We start from the raw sequence: 20,436 nt of genomic DNA, 5'->3' as shown, positions 1-20,436 counted from the left end.
GCGTGACCCTCCCTTTAAAAATGGACAAAGGATACACACCCATTACTGAGGGATAAAAAGAGCAAGAGTGAATAACTCCACAAATAATCATCCACTACAATATTTTGTTTCCATAATTAATAATTATTTATATTATTATTTATTATTAATAAATAAATCTAATTTCTCATTCAAATTATGTAGTTGGGGAAGTGTAAATAGGGAGACGTGGAGTAAAGTGACCTAATAATATGTCTATATATATTATCAATGATTCACAAACCATAGTGATTGTTCCTCTACAGGACTTAAGGCATCTTTACTCTACGGTCCAGCTTCTCCCAAACCAGCTCAATAGGGTTCAGATCTGGTGATTGAGTTGACCGAGCCATTGTACAGAGTATTGCAGCAGCTACTCTCTCTTCCAGATTATTCTTACATAACCAGGGAAGAATCATTGGGGTCATTGCCTTGGTTAAAAATTGAAGTTATTTTCAAATCATTAATTGTCCAGTTATCCTACATAATAAGTAATAAGTCAGCCTACTTTCCTTATATTACTTTGTTACTTCCCCCCACACCGTCAAATCCCATTGAAAAGTATTTAGATCTACACATGAAGACATGAAGTTAAAGCATCGTCCAATAAACTTTGACTTTGACATGAGTAATGAACAAATAAACTCATAATAGTGACTGGTGTAAGTCCCACCTACATTTAGCTTGTTAGCTACTAGGCGTGAACTGGCCTGTGCACACGAAAGTCCTAATAGTCTCCAAAATAAAATCGTGTTCAGGTAACACAGATAAACGTCACTACTCCGGTTAGTGAAAGTAATAATAGTAGCATTTCAGAGTAGTTGTTAATGAAAAAATGTAATTATTGTAATTGCATTATTTCTCAATACTGATCTCTGTGCACACTGACTAATTACACGGCAAAAACAAGGAAAATATAATAAAAGAAAATAGTGATTACTGTGACAATGAGCAGGATTCCCTTCAGTAAGGTGAGCAGAGAGGTGATTGGCTGGATGACTGTGTGGGCTAGTAAGATGGCAAGAGCTAGAATCCAGGTGAAGGCTGGGATCACATAGATGTGGCTGTGGAGAAAAGACAGAGAGGTGCACATTTTAGTGCCGTTTCTCCTTCTATAAACAATACAAAAAACTAAGTTCTGTCTGGATCCATATAATTTCATAACGCACAACCACACATACATGTGTCAGCATCAGCTACTTTTTTCAAAACGTTTTTCAGATGATAATTCTTGCTGCTGTTCAACATTCCCTCATAAAAAGAACACTGGCAATCTGCATCTATAATCAATATGCAAGTAGTATAGTACTTTGCAACCTCAGTGAGAAACACCTGTGGTCCAAAGTACAGCCACCTTTCACAACAAACCAATCTGCTCTTCTTTTATAAAGGCAACATCTGCTGTGTTTGCCGGAAGGCTTGAAACACACAAAAATGGTTGCTCCACATTTTGAACATGAACACCTGTGGACATACAGTGCTATTAAAAACTCCCTTCCTGATTTCTTTTTGTGCAAATATGATTCTGAACATTTTCAGCTCTTCAATAACAGTTAGGCCCAGAATTAAAAGAATTTGCCCGCTTTTCACAAAATGAAAGACATCGGTCTTCGATGGGGTACAAAACAATCCAATAATAATAAAGCTCTAGGACTCCACAGATGCACAGTGAGACACTGATACTGAAAGGACAGTCCAAAGTCAAAGTGTAGACAGAGAGACTAGCTGTTGAGTTCATGGGGCTATTTTCCAAAATGCATAACCTTATTACTGCAATAAATACATTTACAACTTAAATGTTGCATTGTTTGTTTTGTTAGCTTATGTTTGTTACGCACAAAAAAGTCTAAAAAACCAGGAGGGGTTGAACATTTTTATATATATTTTTATTTTATTTATATTTTTATATTTTTTATATATATTTTTCTATGGTATTTTTACACTGTACATTAGCAGTTAGCACATTAGTGACCAGAAATTAAAAACATTTTACTGAAAGCGATAAGCATTGAATGGTAAATGTTCTGCACTTATAAAGCACTTTTCTACCTATTGGCACTCAAAGCGTTTTACACTGCTTCTTATTCACCCATTCACACTCACACTCACACTCATACACTGATGGGGGAGCTGCTATGCAGCTGGCCAACACTCACCGGGAGCAACTAAGTTGAGGTTCAGTGTCTTGCTCAAGGACACTTCAATATGTGACTCATGTGTATACATGAGGAGCTGGGGATTGAACCAACAACTGTGAGATTGGTGGACAACCACTCTACCTTCCTGCGCCACAGTCGCCCCTTGACTGAGTCATCATTTATTGAGAAATCTGTAGAAAACCATCAAACTAATCGAGGGTTGTGGATGCAAAATAGGTCCCAATTAAACCATTAAACCTGTCGAGTGATGGATCCTCTTGATAGCCTAATGCTTAAGGTGAAAGCCACATAAAGCGCATAGTCCTGGTTCTTTGCTTTATGCAAAAAGTAGAATCCTGAACCAGGACTGAATTCACTAAAGTGTGACTTTTCTGCAGCTCATACATTTGGACAAAAAAAAAAAAAATCACAACTCACAACTGTATGCAGAAACTCTGCTCCTTCATTTCCTAAAAATCTTCTCTGCTCCAATTTGACATTGTAGTGGTAATGAATGTGATGCACAACAAACCAGATGTCTGTTTTCAGCAGCAGAGTAACAGCAAATGCTATATAGCTTTCGCTATATAGTTTTCACTTCCTGTTGAAGCATCTGGCTGAACAGATGAAGCCACATATTCTGTGTGCCTTCTTTTTGTATGTTGTCTTTCAATGGGTTTTATGAAGAGATACATTTCAGAAACCATTAAAATTTATACATTAGAAATATTAAATTTACACATTTTGTAATAAAGCAAAGTAATGAGGAAGTAATCAGGGATGAGGATAACAAAAGAAAAAGCAAATAGGATAAATGTATAGATATTATGGACAAGAATATACTTGCTTTTTACTGTGTATGCAGAGTCATCTGCACCATGTTCGCATACTTTCTCAGTCTGGAGGTTTTAAAATATTATCCCTTAGTTGACAGACTCAGGCCTAATCATCTCTGACTGACAGTATTTCTGCCTTGTTTACTTCAAGTTTTCCACAGCACAAACAGACGCCATGATGATACTCAGTGTTAGCTGATGTAAAAACAACTCAGATCCAAATGTTGAACAGTAATAATGATTGGTAGTGATCAACGAACTAAAACAAGAGTGAAAATACAAGAAAAATACTCAAAGTAATAAAATCTTATTTGCTGATATCTCAACTCTTATATTGGAAGCAAGATGATAAAATATCCATTCAGTTCATTTATTTAAAAATGTGATGTAACTGATATTTAATGATTAAAGATTCTGTTTTCGTACAGTGTTTCCAGCTTGATAGACAAGTAACATTTTCTTTAATCTAAAATCCTGTTGAAAGAATATTAAGACAATAATCTGGTCCCTGGGCTGAGACAGAATCTCAGTAATGCATTAAACCTTGCAGAGCTCAGTGGGGTTTGTTTCCAAGACACCCACTACCCTCTAGCAGTGTTACTGAGAGGAGAGTTTTTGTGCAGAGACCTGCAACAGCCTATTGATTTCTGCCCCTGGGGAGGGGGAATAAGGTGGTTTATCCAAAGGAGGCTGCCCAGGTTTTTTTTTTTTCCTCCTCTTCAGCAATCTTGCATTCCTGCTCCCACAACGCATCACAGCCTCTCCCCTGGCGCTGAGCAGGGTGATAATGAAGCACCCAGGAGTGTCAATGAAACGGTCTAACCGACCCACGGAGTGTGAATAATATTATTTGGGTTAAGCATTTACTGGTGCATGACAAAATAAATTAGTCCTGTTAACTGATAAAAGGTAATTATAGGGTTGGGGGAGGGTAGGAAGAGGTGTGAGGTGGGGAAAGAGACAACAATCACTGGAAGAGACTGTTTGTGCTTCTGCATCGATTCTTGCTTTAGTGACTTGAATGTGCTTAAGGAGTCAGACAACGGCGCCAGTATCATAACCCTGCAGTTAGGGTTAGAGTTAGGGTTTTGCAGTTTGGATTTTATTTAACATTTACCCTTATGACTCATTTATTTTAATACACCTTTTCCATCATATCTGTATAAGCAGGTTATGTAAATATAGCATGTCTGCTGCAGTATGTGCACACAAATACTGTAGATCAGAATTTCTGTTGGATTACTTCTGTTTCGGTAGAGTTTAAATGTCACGAAGCATCCCAAGTCTCTTATATGCATCTATGTTTCTGTCACTTGTATCACCTGGGACTTGTTCTCCTCCACTAAAGATGCATGTAGGTATATAAGAAAAAGACAAAGGGGTATTTGTTGTGAGAGGCAAGAGATCTAAAGACATCCAAAGCAAACATCTGTTTGTGATGGCAGCTCAGCTGGATCAGCTATGAGTTGTACTTTAGGTTAACGTTTCCAGTCTTCATCCACTTCAACGTCCTCCTCACTTCACTCTTACTAATCTTCCCATCACACTCCTGGCACCTGTCAATACATTTCCATCCTTATCTTTAATCACACTAACCTGCTGCACATCCTTCCCATCTCTACCTCTTTGTCCACCTCTCCCTCTTTAGTGTCCAACCTGTCATACAAGTCCTCATATGCTCTTTGTTTGGCCTTTGCCACCTCTACCTTCACCTTACGCTGTATCTCCCTGTACTCCTGTCTACTCTCTTCAGTCCTCTCAGTGTCCCACTTCTTCTTAGCTAACCTCTTTCTCTGTATACACTCCTGAACTGCCTCGTTCCACCACCAAGTCTCCTTGTCCACTTTCCTCTTTCCACAACGAGTACCCTCCTATCTGTCTCCCTGATCACATTAGCTGTAGTGGTCCAGTCATCTGGAAGCTCTTCCTGATCACCCAGAGTCTGTCTCAGCTCCTCCCTGAAAACGACACGACATTCTTCCTTTTTCAACTTCTACCACTTCGTGCTCTGCTCTGCCTTTGTCCTCTTCATCTTCCTCACCACCAGAGTCATTTTACACATCACCATCCTGTGTTGTCTGGCTACACTCTCCGCTACCAATACTTGCAGTCACCGATCTCTTCCAGATTACGTCAGCTACACAAGATGTAGTAAATGGTAAATAAATAGTCGCATATGTAGCACTTTTTATCCAAAGCTCTTTACAATGTTGATTTCCAATCACCCATTCACACACACACTCATACACCGATGGCGGTGGCTGCCATACAAGGTGCTCACTTGACCCACCGGGAGCAACTTGGGGTTCAGTGTCTTGCCCAAGGACACTTCGACATGTAGCCGGGAGCGGGGACTCATCAACCTGTCTGATACCCTGTGGTCCATTGTCAACTGCCTTACCAACTGAGCTACAGCCGCCTTGTGTAGTCCACCTGAGTGCTTCTACCTCCGCTCTTATAAGTCATCCTATGTTCCTGCCTCTTCTGAAAGAAAGTGTTCACTACAGCCATTTCCATCCTCTTTGCAAAGTCTACCACCATCTGTCCTTCTGTGTTCCTGTCCTGAAGACCAAATCTGCCCATCACATTCTCATCACCTCTGTTCCCTTCACCTACATGCCCATTAGAATCTGCACCTATCACCACTCTCTCACCTCTGGGGATGTTCTGCATCACTTCATCTAGCTCACTCCAGAATTGACATCCTACCTGTGGGGCATAACCACTAACATTGAACATCACGCCTTTATTTTCCAGCAGACTCATCAACCTGTCTGATACTCTTTTCACCTCTAGAACATTCCTCACAAACTCCTCTTTCAGTATAACTCCTACTCCATTTCTCTTCCTATCTGACCCATGGTAGAACAACTTGAACCCTGCTCTAAGCTTCTAGCCTTGCTACCTTTCCACCTGGTCTCCCGGACATACAGTATGTCCACCTTCCTTCTCTGCATCATGTCAACCAACTCTCTAGCCTTCCCTGTCATAGTCCCAACATTCAAAGTCCCTTCTGTCAGTCCTACAGTCTTAGCTTTCCTCTTCTCTCTCTGCCTACGAACACATCTTCCTTCTCTCCTTCTTCGTCTTCGACCAACAGTAGTCCAATTTCCCCCGGTACCCTGTAGGTCAACAGCACTGTTGGCGGTCGCTGTTAACCGGGGACCCAACCGATCCGGTATGGAAGTCATTGTCATGATTCGCATTTTTAATTTGGCATGTGTTTTGCGTCTGATGCCCTTCCTGACACAACCCTCTGCATTTATCCAGACTTGGGACTGGCTTGTGCCCCCTTGCGGTTGAAAATTAGAAAAAATTTGAAAAATAACCCTTGCCTCATCTGTGTTTAAGGACTTTTCAGTGGTAATCATCACATTGCAGTGTACAGTGTATTAATAGTATTCTTATTACTTTTTTAAACTTCATTCATCTTATTACTTTTTATGTATACTGTATTATTATGTGTAGCAGCTCCTGCAACACCAAGATTTCTCATCTATCTTTCTTAACAAAATGATATAAAGGAATACACCAGATCAACCTTGGATGGAATAAGAGGTAGGAGAACAATCAAAGAAGTCAAGGTGCAAATGAAACAGGCGTAATCCCAATTCTAGATACATCTACAGCAAGCCTCAAACTGTAAAAGGGAAAAAACAGCAACAGCAGCAGAAAAAAAAGAAAAAACAAAAGGTCGCAGCAGCCCTGGCCTGAGTCCTGACATTTTGCGGAAACCTGTTTAGGAATGGAATCATCATCCAGAGGAGAGTGTAGAGAACCTGTAGCAGCTGTTCCTAAAAGTGCATCAAGACTTCAGATGACAGCTTTCTTTCTTTCTTTCTTTATTAAATACATTTATTTGTTTTATTTAATAAATAAACAAATAAATGAATGAATGAATGGAGGATGAACTACCTTCAAAGCTGAAGAAACACAGGACATGTTGGCTGCTCAGATTGTTTACTTGATTGGCCAAAGCCTTTGGAATAGTTGCCAAACACGTCTCTTCTCAGAATGGATCAATAAAAACAGAATAAAAAAAAGTCCAAAGTGTGATGTTGTTTCAGGATTGGAGAAAATTACATGTAGCTCTTCAGTTGAGTGCACAGTAAAACTGGTATTGAGGCCATGTTGGATAGAAAACATGCAGTTAACAACTGATGTTTTTCTAAAGCTCCCAGTTTAAATTCCTTAAGATCCTTTTCCAGATATTTTGTACTGTATTGTACTATATTCAATGTTTTCTTATTAAAGTTTTTTTCCTGAAAATCATAATTGTTGCTATTAATTTAGTACATTAATGCAATTACAGAATGCAATTTGACATACGAAAAGCGTAGTACGAAAGCTTCATCATCAATTCATACTGAATTAATTGAGAAATTTCAGACTGGATTCATTTAACAAAATCAATTAATCAGTCTTTTGTTAATAGAATATCTTTGCCTAAGGAAAAATCTTTGATATATGTCTATGTTGATTTGCACTTTCAGAGCCTCCCAGTGAAAAGAAGCCATTATCTTTCAGGACTGTATCAGTGATTTAATTTCAAGAAAGAAAATATTTTACAGTGGCATACAGCCTTAAGCAACATTTCTTCGAACTTACAATTCCCCTTTAACTTTTTGTTTTTTCATGAAGAAAGTGGAATTGTCGGTGGGTCAGGCTAATGTGAGGGATATATGTCATGTTTTCTGTTTATAGTCAGAGTCTCTACCTCTAGTATAAAAAGCAGGAAACCTGAAATGACTTTGATTTTCTTTGTTTGCTTTGAACCTTTTGAATGACTCACATTGAGTCACACCCGCTTCAGTTCAGAGCTGCTAAGCCTAAAAGGAACTGCAGTGATTTATACTGTATGTAGGAGGGAAGCCAAACTCATAATGTGATTCATAGGATATGCAGGAGCCAATGTAAGCGTCCTTGCTCCCTTTGCTGTACTGTAGATTTAACTTATATCTATGTAAAGCTAAATCTGAAATATTTAAACACAGTAAACATTTTAGAAAATAATTGCTAAAAAAATTTGAAACACCTGTGTAACTATGTAGAACTCCAGCTTTTTACTTGTGGCGTTTTAGATGCTGGTGGCACCTTTGGGAGATGTTTCAGCACCTTAACATTTTCACAATTTTGAAACTCTATTTTATATAAACTAAAAGTTGTGAACTCTCACATTCTATTTATGGGTTATCATATCTTCACTACATTATTAGGCTGTGACAACCAATACTCTGACCCTTCAAACCAAGTGTCACAATTCTGAAAATTTTAACTTTGAACAATTCCTTGAAAACCATTGATATTTGATGAGTCATCAGACATCTGATACTGCCTTACACATTGTTGAATCCAGTCTAATAAGCTCTATGGATTTTTGAGGAAAAAAAACCAAACAAACTTAGATTTTGCTTTAACAAAAAATAAAGGACCAGTAGTTTGCTGGCACAAACAATGTAGGTCTGCGATAGGTAATTTAGGCATAGTTAAAGCTCATTCATGGTTCTTGTAGATTTTTTGAGTCTTAAAATCTTCACTAATTTACTAAGTCACGAGGGTCAGAACTGTGTGAATGAGAGGAGACTGCCATATGTGAATGCTGGAGTAATGGGTTTGTGAATTCTCTGTTGAAGAGAAGAAAGAGCGACACATGGCTGGAAAGCTATGAGAAGATGGCAAAATGTTTTTAGCTGCAGTTCCCAGAGCAATTTAGCTAGGCAGGGTGACAGATCAAATTAATTTGATTATTAGAATTTTTGTTTCTCAAAAAAAAAAAAAACAAAACAGAAAAACGCCTAAATTGAAAAACCTAGATTAGTACTTCTTCTCTAGCCACCCAAATGCCATCAACAGCAGTTCTCTGTCACTGCTTTCTTTGGGACATTTGCACAGGGGCTTGCAAACTAGACTATGGTAGTCACAGGTAAAGGCACCAAAACAAAACCAAAAGAATAGGATGTTACCTCAGTGATATGGAAATTTCACATATTCCACCTCCTCTTTCTTTTGCTGCATTTAATATGCAGGCTTCAGATTAAAAGAAAGCAGCGCAGAGTCTTTATTGAAGCCGTAGCATAAGCCACATTTTAGCCACTGTTCATTTAGCAATTATGTGAGATGTGCACTGATTGGTTTGAGAAGCATTACATAGTGGGTTTCATATCCCAGATTTCAAAGCCTCTCGCACTGAAATAGAAGCCTTAGCTTTAGCTTATAGAAACATTAGGAGTCTATAAGCTGTGATATCTCCCAAAGGGGTCATTACTACAGACTAAAAATGTAGAGTACCCTAACTTTTGCACATGCCACAGCTATGCATATTTTATGAACTTGTGCGTAATGTTTGCTTTCTTAAGCAATGTGCAAACTTTTGCATTCAACTATACTTCTACTTTGTTACTTCTCACTTTGGGTATTTGTTTCAGTGGACTTGTGTGTGTGTGTAGTGTGTGTATGTGGAAGACTTACCTGACATTAAAAAGAGCAGCATAGGCCTCACTGCCAGCCAGCACATAACTAATTCCAATGGAAATACTGGAAAGACACAGAATAAGAGAAAGATAAAAGGAGACAAGCAACAGACAGAAGAAGACATTGTTGGCTTTTGGGCAGTGATTGGTCATCTGCTAACTTTATGGTTACTTTTTTCCACAAAATCCAACGTTAAACTGCTGCATTACACATTAAGATGTTTCCTCATCAGGGTTCCTGAGGCTATGAAGAGATACAGTAAGATCAGTTTTGGCTTGATTTATCACAACTTCTCCCTCTTATATTTGTTCCAAACAATTTTACTGTCTGTGCTCCCTAAAAAAGCATTTTTGCACATGTACACTCACTTTCTTTGTCTTAACAAAGAAGCTGGATGTTATTTAACACTGGAAATGAGTGATTACTCATTTCATGAGTGTTTACTGTAAAATGAATGACAATGTTTTGTAGCCCAACATCTGTTCCATTCCTTATTAGTTTAAGTCTTGAATCTATCAACAGTGAGTTGTGTGTGTGGTATTTTAGGGAGCTAGTTATATGCTTTTAAATCATAAGAGAAAGTGTCAACAAATTTAGAAGTTTCATAAAGGCTAGTCACAGCAATGAAAGCAAAGAACAGAGAACTGAGATGTCAAAGCTTTGAGGGTTGTGGGAACAACAGCCTGCCTCAGCGAGGTGATGAATATGTCTGAAGACACCTGTGAGTTTCTCTGCACAGTCTCTTGGTACACGACTAGGTATGTTGTCAGGACCCGTAGCTGCTAAGGTATCTCCTCAAACTGTCCGGGGACAGCATCAACACCTGGTCACCAGGAGAGGGTGGGGTCTTTGTGCAGGGGTGCTGTTGTGTGCCTCAAATCGAGGCAAGTAATTCAGCTTATTCAACAGGGAGACATTGCTGTCATTGGTCTGCGGTGTAGCACACAATTTATCTCCTGCTGATACCGCGGGACAGGTAAGCTCTAGATGTCCTCGGGCCCAACTCATCTCCAGCTCTGAAGGCAGTGTTCTGAGCCTTCAGGAGCCTGTAGACCTCCCCTGTCAGCCACAGTTTCTGATTGGCTGAAACAGTGATGGTCTTGGTGTCCAATACATAATCAATGCACTTGGTGATGTAGGCAGTCACAGATTCTTTGTACTCCAAGATGGCTGTGTGTGATGTTGTTGTAGATGGAAGCCTGTTTAAACATGATCCAGTCTGTGGTTTTAAAACAGTCCTGAAGTGCCTCTTAAGACCTTTACTGCCACACCCGTACCTAGTTTGGTGACTTTAACCAGAGGTCTGTATGCTGGCATTAACATCGCAGTGATGTGGTCTGAGGCACCGCAGTGGGGGAAGGGTAGGGCCTTGTAAGCTCCTCTCTGGGTAGTGCACACAAGGTCCAGCATGTGTTTTCCTTATGTTCGAAAATCTATATGTTTCTATAGGTCTCTTTGCTTCTGTATTGTTGCAAACCCCAGCCAAAATGAGAAAAGCATTTGGGTGGGCTGTCTGTACTTTACTGATGTAACCCCCCCCAAGTCATATTAATTATCATGTTCCTAGAAGCACAGGCCTAGGTGGAGGAGTAGCTGCAATCTTCCACTCTAGCTTTCCAACAAACCCTAGAACTCATTTGAGAGCCTTACTGTTACCCTTTCACACCCAAACTGGAAAATTCAAAAACCACTATTATCGTGTACCGTCCTCCAGTCCCTTATTTATAGTTTTTGATTGAATTTTCTGATTTTCTATCTGATTTATTGCTTAGTACAGATAAAGACATTATAGTGGGTGACTTTAACATTCATGTAGATGCTGACAGTATCTGCCTCAGCACTTCGTTTAATTTATTATTAGATTCAATTGGTTTTTCCCAAAATGTAAATAAACCCACTCACTGTTTTAGTCACACCATAGACCTTGTCCTTACGTATGGAATTGAAACGGATAAATTAACAACATTTAGGGGCAGTTAGGGAAAAATTCCACTATAGCAGAGGCTTAAGTGAAAAAGCTGTAAACAAATTTAAAGAAATGATTCTTTCATCATTTGCTTCACAATATGTTAATACAATGGAAAGTAGCCACCTTAATGTTACTCCTGCACATGTTAATTATCTTGTTGACAATTCTGCAGCCTCACAACGTTCAATAGACAGGCAACATGAAAGTTAGAAAGGATCTAAAATAATCTCATTTAGCCTGGTAAAACAGTTTAAAAATGTACAAAAAAGCTCTCCATGATACCAGAACAACATATTATTCATCATTAATAGAAAACAAGAACAACCTCCGGTTTCTGTTCAGCACTGTAGCCAGGCTGACTAAGAGCCATAGTTCTGTTGAGCCTAGTTTTCCCTTAACTCTGAGCAGCAATGACTTCATGACTTTCTTTGTGAATAAAATGTTTGCTATTAGAGAAAGAATTCACCAGATCCTCCCCCCAAATATTACAGATAGATCTTCATGTATAGCAGTGCTAGAGTCATCGATAAGGCCCCACTCCATGTTAGACTGCTTTTTACCCATAGATCTCTCTGAGCTAACTTCAATTATTACCTCATGTAAATCAACAACCTGTCTGCTAGACCGTATTCCAACTAGACTGCTCAAGGAAGGTTTACCCTTAATAGTTACATTCGTATTAGATATCATTAATCTATTTTTAGGAACAGGATATCTACCACAGGCCTATAAGTTAGCTGTAATTAAACCACTACTTAAAAAACCCTGTCTTGACCCAGGTGTTCTAGCAATTACAGACCAATATCTAATCTCCCCTTTATTTCTAAAATCCTTGAAAAAATAGTCGCAAAACAATTATGTTATCACCTTTATAGGAATAATATGAAGACTTTCAGTCAGGATTTAGAGCTCATCATAGTACAGAAACAGCTCTGGTAAAAGTCACCAACGATCTTCTCATGGCATCAGATAATGGACTCATCTCTATACTTGTTCTGTTAGATCTTAGTGCTGCGTTTGATACCATTGATCATAACATTTTATTACAGAGACTGGAACATGAAATTGGAATTACAGGAACTGCACTAGGTTGGTTTAAATCCTATTAATCTGATAGACTTCAATTTGTTCATGTTAATGATGAATCCTCCATGCACACAAAGGTTAGCTATGGAGTTCCACAAGGCTCTGTGTTAGGACCAATACTTTTTACTTTATATATGTCTCCTTTAGGCAACATAATTAGAAAACACTCATAAATTTCCACTGCTATGCTGATGATACCCAGCTATATTTATCTATGGAACCAGGTGAAAAAAAAATCAGTTAATAAAGTTTCAAGCCTACAAGACATAAAGGCCTGGATGTCCCACAATGTTTTACTTCTAAACTCAGACAAAACTGAGGTCATAGTATTTGGGCCCAAAAATCTCAGAAATATGATGTCCAACCATATTGTTACTCTAGATGGCATAAGTCTGGCCTCCAGTACTACTGCAAGGAACCTTGAAGTTATTTTTGACCAGGATTTGTCCTTTACTTCGCATATAAAACAAATCTCTAGAACAGGCTTCTTCCACCTATGGAACATTGCCAACATTAGGAGCATCCTGTCTCAAAGTAATGCCGAAAAATTAGTCCATGCATTTGTTACTTCTGGGTCTAGTACTGTAATTCCCTACTTTCAGGATGGATTTCACCTTCACTAGCTTCTTTTCTCTTCTCTTTAAAACCCTGCTTCTTACATATAAAGCTCTGAATGGTCAGGCTCCACCATATATAGAAGACCTCATAGCACCATATCATCCCAGTAGACCACTTCGTTCTCAGAATGCAGGCCTACTTGTGGTTCCCAGAATTTCCAAAGGTAGAATGGGAGGCAGAGCCTTTAGCTATCAAGCTCCTCTCCTGAGGAACCAGCTACCAGTTCTGATTCAGGAAGCAGACACCCTCTCTACTTTTAAGTCTAGGCTTATGAAAATAAAGCTTATACTTAGTTATAGTTATGCTGCTATAGGCTTAGACTGCTGGGGGACCCACCCTCCTCCTCTCCCTCTCTCCTCTCCTCTCACAATTGTCAACCACTGTATGACATTAACTCTAGCGTCACTGATGTAAACACAGTGACTGTAAAAACAGAGCTCGCACGGCTTACCTCCTTCATTGAGAGCTCTGTCCGCAGGAGAGCATGTTAGCCGTTCGAATTGAATAGCAAAGCCTGGGACGTTGTTGTTGAGCCATGGTTCTGTGACCACAAGAAAAAGAAACTCTCTTGCAGTCTTCTGGGTTGATGTAGTCCAACTTGGCCAGTATGATGGTGGAGATAGCTGGCTTATGTGGGTTAGCCGCTTGCCTAACCCGGCTACCGCTGTGTTTACCTCTCTGTTCACCTCTCTTCTGCTTCCTCTCACGCCACTTGTGGTGCCTCCACTGTGGGCAAGATGCAGGAGTTGGGGTTGGTGATACTGTTGGCCTCTGAGCAGACAGCTGTCCCGTAGCTCTTCAGCGTGTATGGAGTTTAACTTTAGAAATGTGGTTCTGCCGACATCGAGAAGGAACTCGTGGCTATATGGATGGAGGATGTACAGAACATTGCGACTCACAATACACAGAACCCGAAAACACCATTCTATCAGGACAGAGAGAAGCTGCAGCGCGTGCACGCACCCACGACTGTATCTTGTTGTTGTTGTTTTTTCATAATGTGGGACCTGTTAGCTGGTTCTTCGCCATGCATACGTGTAAACCAGGTTTCTAATCTGCTTCCTCCAACTGCACGTGTGTAAGGCTGCAGACAGTAACACGCAGCTGAGTGAAAGAATGAATGAAATGAAAGATCATTACCCAGTCAATGACACCTCCAATGACAATGCATTAAAAGATGTTTACCTGTGTATTTTAAATATATATATTAAATATATATATTTGCTATATGCTATTTAATGCGTAATCACTAAATTTCTTAACTGCATACAATTATATCTAATGTATTTCAAATAAATTGCCACTATGAATTATATGCCTGGGGTGTATGTTGCAATGTTTCTCTGTGCTGCACGTGTGTCACTATGTGCATTGTACACCAGCTTCACCATGTAGGGCAAGCATAAAGACCATGGGGCACCAAGGGTAAAATATGCAGGTCATGCTTTGTGTGGAGTGTGTGCAGTTGAGCTTCGGCATTGATCGACCACTAAGCCTCCTTGAACACAATGAGGGAACAATCGATTAACCGGGTGTTACAGAGCTGCTTGCACATTGATAACAAGACCTTCCACCAGTGATGGTGAAAGCCCCATTCCACTCATCAGTGCGGACACACACTCCAAAAAACACACACACCAACATGCAATCCTGTTATTGCTGCAAGCATTACATACAAAAATTACAATAACAGAACCATTAGTGCCTTACTGTAAATCTGCAACAAATTACAACACTACAACCCCCACTGCAGACACTGATAAAACAAAGACAATGGGGTTCACTATTAGGGAAATTAAACATAACTTTGCATGTTTGTGCTAAAAATAATTTATAGTATGTGTGTCAACAGTAACTCTACTGTGTATTCTTACATAATGATAACTTTTCTCGACCAGTCTTAGTGGTCTCTGGAATCAAAATGTTTTATTTAATGGCTGTGAAAATAAACTAAGGACAGAAACTCTAAACTGCGGAACTGAGCACCTTTTCCCTGCATTTGGTTCAAGACTATGCAGCTCAAGACTATGGAGGAAAAGTGATAAAGTGTGAACTTCAAAGGCAGTTTCTAAACACCCATCTGCTGCCCTCCTTCAGCCGAATAGCTGTGTTGGTTCAGAACAACACTGAAGAGACTTTGCATTGCATTGTATTCTAGCAACAATGACTTGAAGAGAGTGAAAATGCATGTTAGGACAAAATGGCAGAGTTGATGTAGGTCAGGATGCTGCACCTGAGCTGCATAGCCTGTAGTGATCAACTACATAGACAGTATACCTACTGTGTATGATGTGTATGATGTTAAAAAGCTTATTTAATTATACATTTAGTCATTTAGCAGATGCTTTTATCCAAAGCAACGTACAAGTGAGGTACAACGCAGCAAAGAGTAAGTAAAAAAAAAACATTAAAGCGAAGTCCTATCAGAAGAGTTTGTACATTTTACAACACCTTTAAAGAAAGTTTAACTATTTTTGTTCTATTTGTGATTTTTACAACAACATACATTTAGCTGCAAAAAATTGCATCCTGTCATTTGAAAAAGGCAAAGTGTGAGGCAAAAAAGATTTCCTCAACATCTGCTAGTACCGCTAGTACAAATGTTCATTCAAAATTTAATAAAGATAATTTTTAAAGTCGTTTTAAGTTACATTTTAATTAGTTAGTGAACGGGGTGCTAACGTTTATCAGAGTGTGTGATATCATTTATTCTTGGACCTTTTTGTTTACTTCTGATGATAAAAGAACATTTGTACATTGTAAATTCAATTTAATTCTTCTTCCATAAAACAGTATACAACACCATTGTCTTGAAAAAACTAGTAAACTGGAATAGGAATGGTATTTTGTACTTACAAATCATTAAGTGTAGTTTACACAACACCAAAAAAAGTGTACATTATTTGAAAATTTACTTTAGGTGTACTTGTGACTCAGTATTAAAATTTCAAACAACAAAATTATTTTAAGTTAAAATACTGTGTACTGTATTCCAAACAATTATTTAAGACCAACTAATGTGATATTAACTGCAACTTTCAATGTTTTGTAGTTGCTTGAACAGCAACTTTATTTACTAGTTAAAAAACAACCATGCAAACTGATTGCAAGTACAAGTAATAGTTACCTGTGAAACTTTAATATTTCAAACCTCTGTTATACATCACATGACTTTTTTCACATTTTCTTCAGTCATGGTTCGTTAGGGTAATCTCTCAAAATGCGTGGTAGCCCCAATCCCCATAATGTCTACCTCTTCGATCTCCCAATTGGCTCATTTTCTGCTGTGTGTTGATTACCTCTCGACAGATCTGTCACATCATAGTGAAAAGGGTACTTTATAAAGTCTTAACAGGAAATATACTATACTTTTAAAATGTTTTGTCCTCCTTAGCATCCTTAGCAAATACCAGCAGAAGATGCTTCAAATGCAAAAAAAGGTCAATGATCAAATGGATGAACTGCACCCGTTTGCTATTGCTATTTGCCTACAAGTTTTCCATCACATTAAGCACTTTTGTGAATTGCTGCCTCCCTGTGGCTTTATAGTGTCAATGAGTGTGTTTACATGGGCCACGTTACAGTCTGCTTACAGTCAGCAACTGGCTTTTCAGAATGGTAAATGGTCTGCACTTATATAGCGCTTTTATACCTATTGGCACTCAAAGCGCTTTACACTGCTTCTTATTCACCCATTCACACTCACAACCACCCACACACACACAGGTGGGGGAGTTGGTATGCAGCTGGCCAACACTCACCGCTCAACAGCAACTAAGTTGGGGTTTAGTGTCTTGCTCAAGGACACTTAGACATGTGACCAGAGGAGCCGGGGATTGAACCAACAACTGTGAGATTGGTGGACAACCGCTCTACCTTCCTGCACCACAGTCGCCCCAGGTTTCTAAAGTGTATGCAAACACCATTCCCTGATTAGCAGAGAAAGCTGATTTGTCTGAGAACCCCGATTGCTTAGTGTCATTTGTCAGTCATTTGTTTTAAGTTAACTTCACTTAAATAGAATAAGTAAGTGGGTTGGTTTGCCCATCCCTCAACTTGCCTCTAACTTGCTAAAAACTATTAAGAAGTGGATATTGTTGATAACTAAGTAAAGTTAACTAAATAATGTAAGCTAGTACAGCAACTGGATTTTATGGTGTACAAGCTCAGTATGCATTATTATTTTAGATTAAGGGTTAAATAATTCATTGTCAGATGGTACATAACATCAGAAGTAACCAAAAAGATCAAGAATTGTATAAAAAGAAAGTTATAGTAAAATAATGACAATTTGTTTGCATTCGCCTTGATAAGTTAAACAACAACAGTTATTTTCTTATTAAGGAACATTTTACAATATTTATATGTATATAAAAAAGATCTTTAACTCCTATTTTGTATTATGCAATCAAATTTCTTTACCTTTGTAAGTGTTTCAATCAAGTCTAAACTAGCATCAATTCAATAATTTTAATAATACATAGTTTTTAGCAGAGTAATTTTAGAGCAGAGAATGTGGTTTGTACTTCACTATGTAACTTTAAATTCTTTAATCAAGTTGTACATTTAAGGCAGGCAATTGAACTTACTTGAGTACGGACTTGGTATACAGTAACATCTTCGATTACTTATGTCTTAAGTATTTAGCAGCAAGTTTCTTGGTCCAAGCCATTGCACCTTTATAGAAGGAAATAAAAATAACCTTGTCATCTTGGTGAAGACAAGATTAAACTATGTTGAAAATGAAAAGCCTTGTTATAGCTTTCCATAAATATGATAAAATGCTGTATTTTGACCAATTATTGAAGGTTGATTCTTATTACTGCGTGGAAAAAACAGGCACCCATGCACCCAAGCCTGTTTAACATTAAACCTAGTATTTCTTGTTCAATAAATCATTCTTTTATTTTGATGTGTTTTGTGTGACTTTCTGTAACCCTTCAGGGACCTCTGGGCATTTCCACATTCCATTTTGACTGAAAACAAAAATGTTAATATTTAGTATTTCAATATTTATCTAATGTGAAGACTGAGCATGATGGGTGAAAATGTTTGGAGATAGTGGTAATGTCTGTTTTAAAGGCAAAAGTCTCACCCACATACTCCCGCCCACACTTAGTGTTATTTAATCTGTCATTTGTAAATGTTGCAACTGTAAGATGCAGCAAAGATCATTGCCATGGTAACCTACAATTGGAGGAGGAGGATGCAGTTAAAGGCGTGGCTCATGGGCCGTGAAAGGAAGAGGCGGCCGAGAAGATGAAGGTTGGGCTGAAGGCCTTCGGCTTGTTCATGCAGACATACTGCATCTGGCTGTAGCAAACCTGTATCTGCAAGACAGAGAAAGAAAGTCAAGACAAGGCTGTTAACTCGCAGATGGTCATGTCATGATTGTATGTCATCAAACTCAGAGTAAGCAGAACTTAACCTTAGAAATAAAGTAATGGTGATGAGTTTTAACTTCTGAACACAGATTAAGGCCTCACTAAAACAGTCTTTTAAAGGGTATTTCATATTATGAAAATAAATTCCCCGCCAAAGTTGAGTCACATTATTTTGTGTAAAAAAAATACATGCTTTGATTGAAGAAGCAGGCAAAGGTCTGAAGAAACTGGTAATCAAGGGTCTATTTTTAAGGTTCTATTAGACCATCAAGCTCTAACCACACTACATCCTTTATCACCAACCATAACTCCATCATGTTTTTTTTTTTATTTGAATCTCCATTAGCTGCTCTGATAGCATCATCAACTGTTTTCATAATCTGCCTTTACTATTAATTGCAATTTTTTTTTTCTGTTTTTGTCAAACACGTCACATGAACTGCTGCACCAGGTTCTGCTCTTCAACTAACCTACGAGATTTGTCAATGCTCTTGTTTTAAGCTCCCATGCATGCTGGGTGGACAGACAGGGAGCTTCCAGGAAGAGCCGTGCAGCCCATTACTATTGTACTACCTGGTTATGGTGTACTTGCTTTGAAGCAATTGGTCCCGGCAGAGTGTGCATAATTAAACATGATAGTCAAAACAAGCATGTGATATTAATGACAAGCAAGCTTGTTAAATTAATGCCAAAGCAGAAGTGTGTTATATAAGAGCAGGGCCTTGACACTCAAACACACCACCATCACCATCTGTGCCCATCCTTAAACTTAAATAAAAAAGGTGCCAGTCCACTACACCACAAACTGCACAGCATGCACATGCAGCTTTAATGGGTAAGAGATGTTCTTGAGATTTGACTAGGTAATGAAGAGAGGAGAGTAATATATTAGTTTCTCATCTCGTTTTTGTTTTCGCCTAGTTTCCTTTGTGTCTAAAAGCCATATTTGTTCATCTATAATGTAAGTCAATGCAGTCTTGAAAGAAATCAGATTTTCATTTACTTGAAGCTAGAATATGCAACTTAAGTTAAGTTTACCATGCAACTCTTTTCTCTCCCTGCCATGTGGCACTTCACCACCCTCTAAACAGCCATGCATGTTTTAGTCTTAGCTGATATCTGTACCTTTGGGGAAGATCAGATCACATTTAATAACCACTTTACACAGAATACCAGAAAACTGCAAATGCAAGCAGTGGGGTAAAAAGTACAATATGCTTTCTTTTGAACTATAAAAGAAGAGAAAAATAGAATTACTTTAAAATGTGCAGTGCCTATATAAAGTATTCATCCCCTTGGAAGCTAATGTAGATACAGTGGGGCTTAACATTTATGAACTTTCAAAATTTCTGTATTCCTGCATAAACATATGCTTAACATGAAGTCCTAAAACTAGATAAAGGGTACTTATACAAATAATAATAAAAAATAAATAAATTATTGCTTAATGTTTTGTGCACAATGAAACAGTTGTGAATATTTTTGGGGTGAAAAGTATAATAAACCTTTTTTAAAAAAGAAAATGAACGAAAATGAGACTTCCCTATAAAAGTCAATTTTGTCATCATAGATTTGCAACGTGTGTGTCATGTGTCATGGTTCAAACATTGGCATTTCTCAAGTATTTGGAATATATGATTTGTTGATGCACACTAGACTGGAAAGGGTTATAAATGGGTATGGAAACCAGAAAACTGTCAGGTCGATCATGTACAAATTGACATCAATCACCAATATTTTTAACCTAAGTAGGCAACTAGCAAAGATCACAGATAGATAGTCTCAAAGGTCAAAAGAAAAAACAAAACAAAACAAAAAAAAAAAACAGTCACAGTTGCTTTTATTATGTAGTTCATCAGTCCACCATTAGGAAAATGAAACACAATGGTGTGCTGGCAAAGTTGAGGGAAGAAGCC

The 20,436-nt window shown here is 38.4% G+C and overlaps 1 protein-coding gene across 2 annotated transcripts in view; it reads right to left on the bottom strand.

The window, feature by feature from the left end:
• si:ch211-51h4.2 (uncharacterized) overlaps positions 1 to 20,436 on the bottom strand; it is a 70,488-nt gene that overhangs the window by 36,561 nt on the left and 13,491 nt on the right. For both annotated transcript variants that reach the window (XM_067514239.1, XM_067514240.1), the window contains 3 exons: positions 18,328 to 18,466; positions 9,461 to 9,526; positions 959 to 1,082 (listed from right to left, as the gene is read on the bottom strand). In XM_067514239.1, the coding sequence (XP_067370340.1) occupies positions 959 to 1,082; positions 9,461 to 9,526; positions 18,328 to 18,466 (329 nt within the window). The remainder of the gene's footprint in view (positions 1 to 958; positions 1,083 to 9,460; positions 9,527 to 18,327; positions 18,467 to 20,436) is intronic.

The sequence above is a fragment of the Channa argus genome, chromosome 8, assembly GCF_033026475.1.
Source record: "Channa argus isolate prfri chromosome 8, Channa argus male v1.0, whole genome shotgun sequence".
Classification (NCBI taxonomy): Eukaryota; Metazoa; Chordata; class Actinopteri; order Anabantiformes; family Channidae; genus Channa; species Channa argus.
The sequence above is the reverse complement of the archived record's forward strand: the minus strand, read 5'-3'. Positions and strand labels throughout refer to the sequence as shown.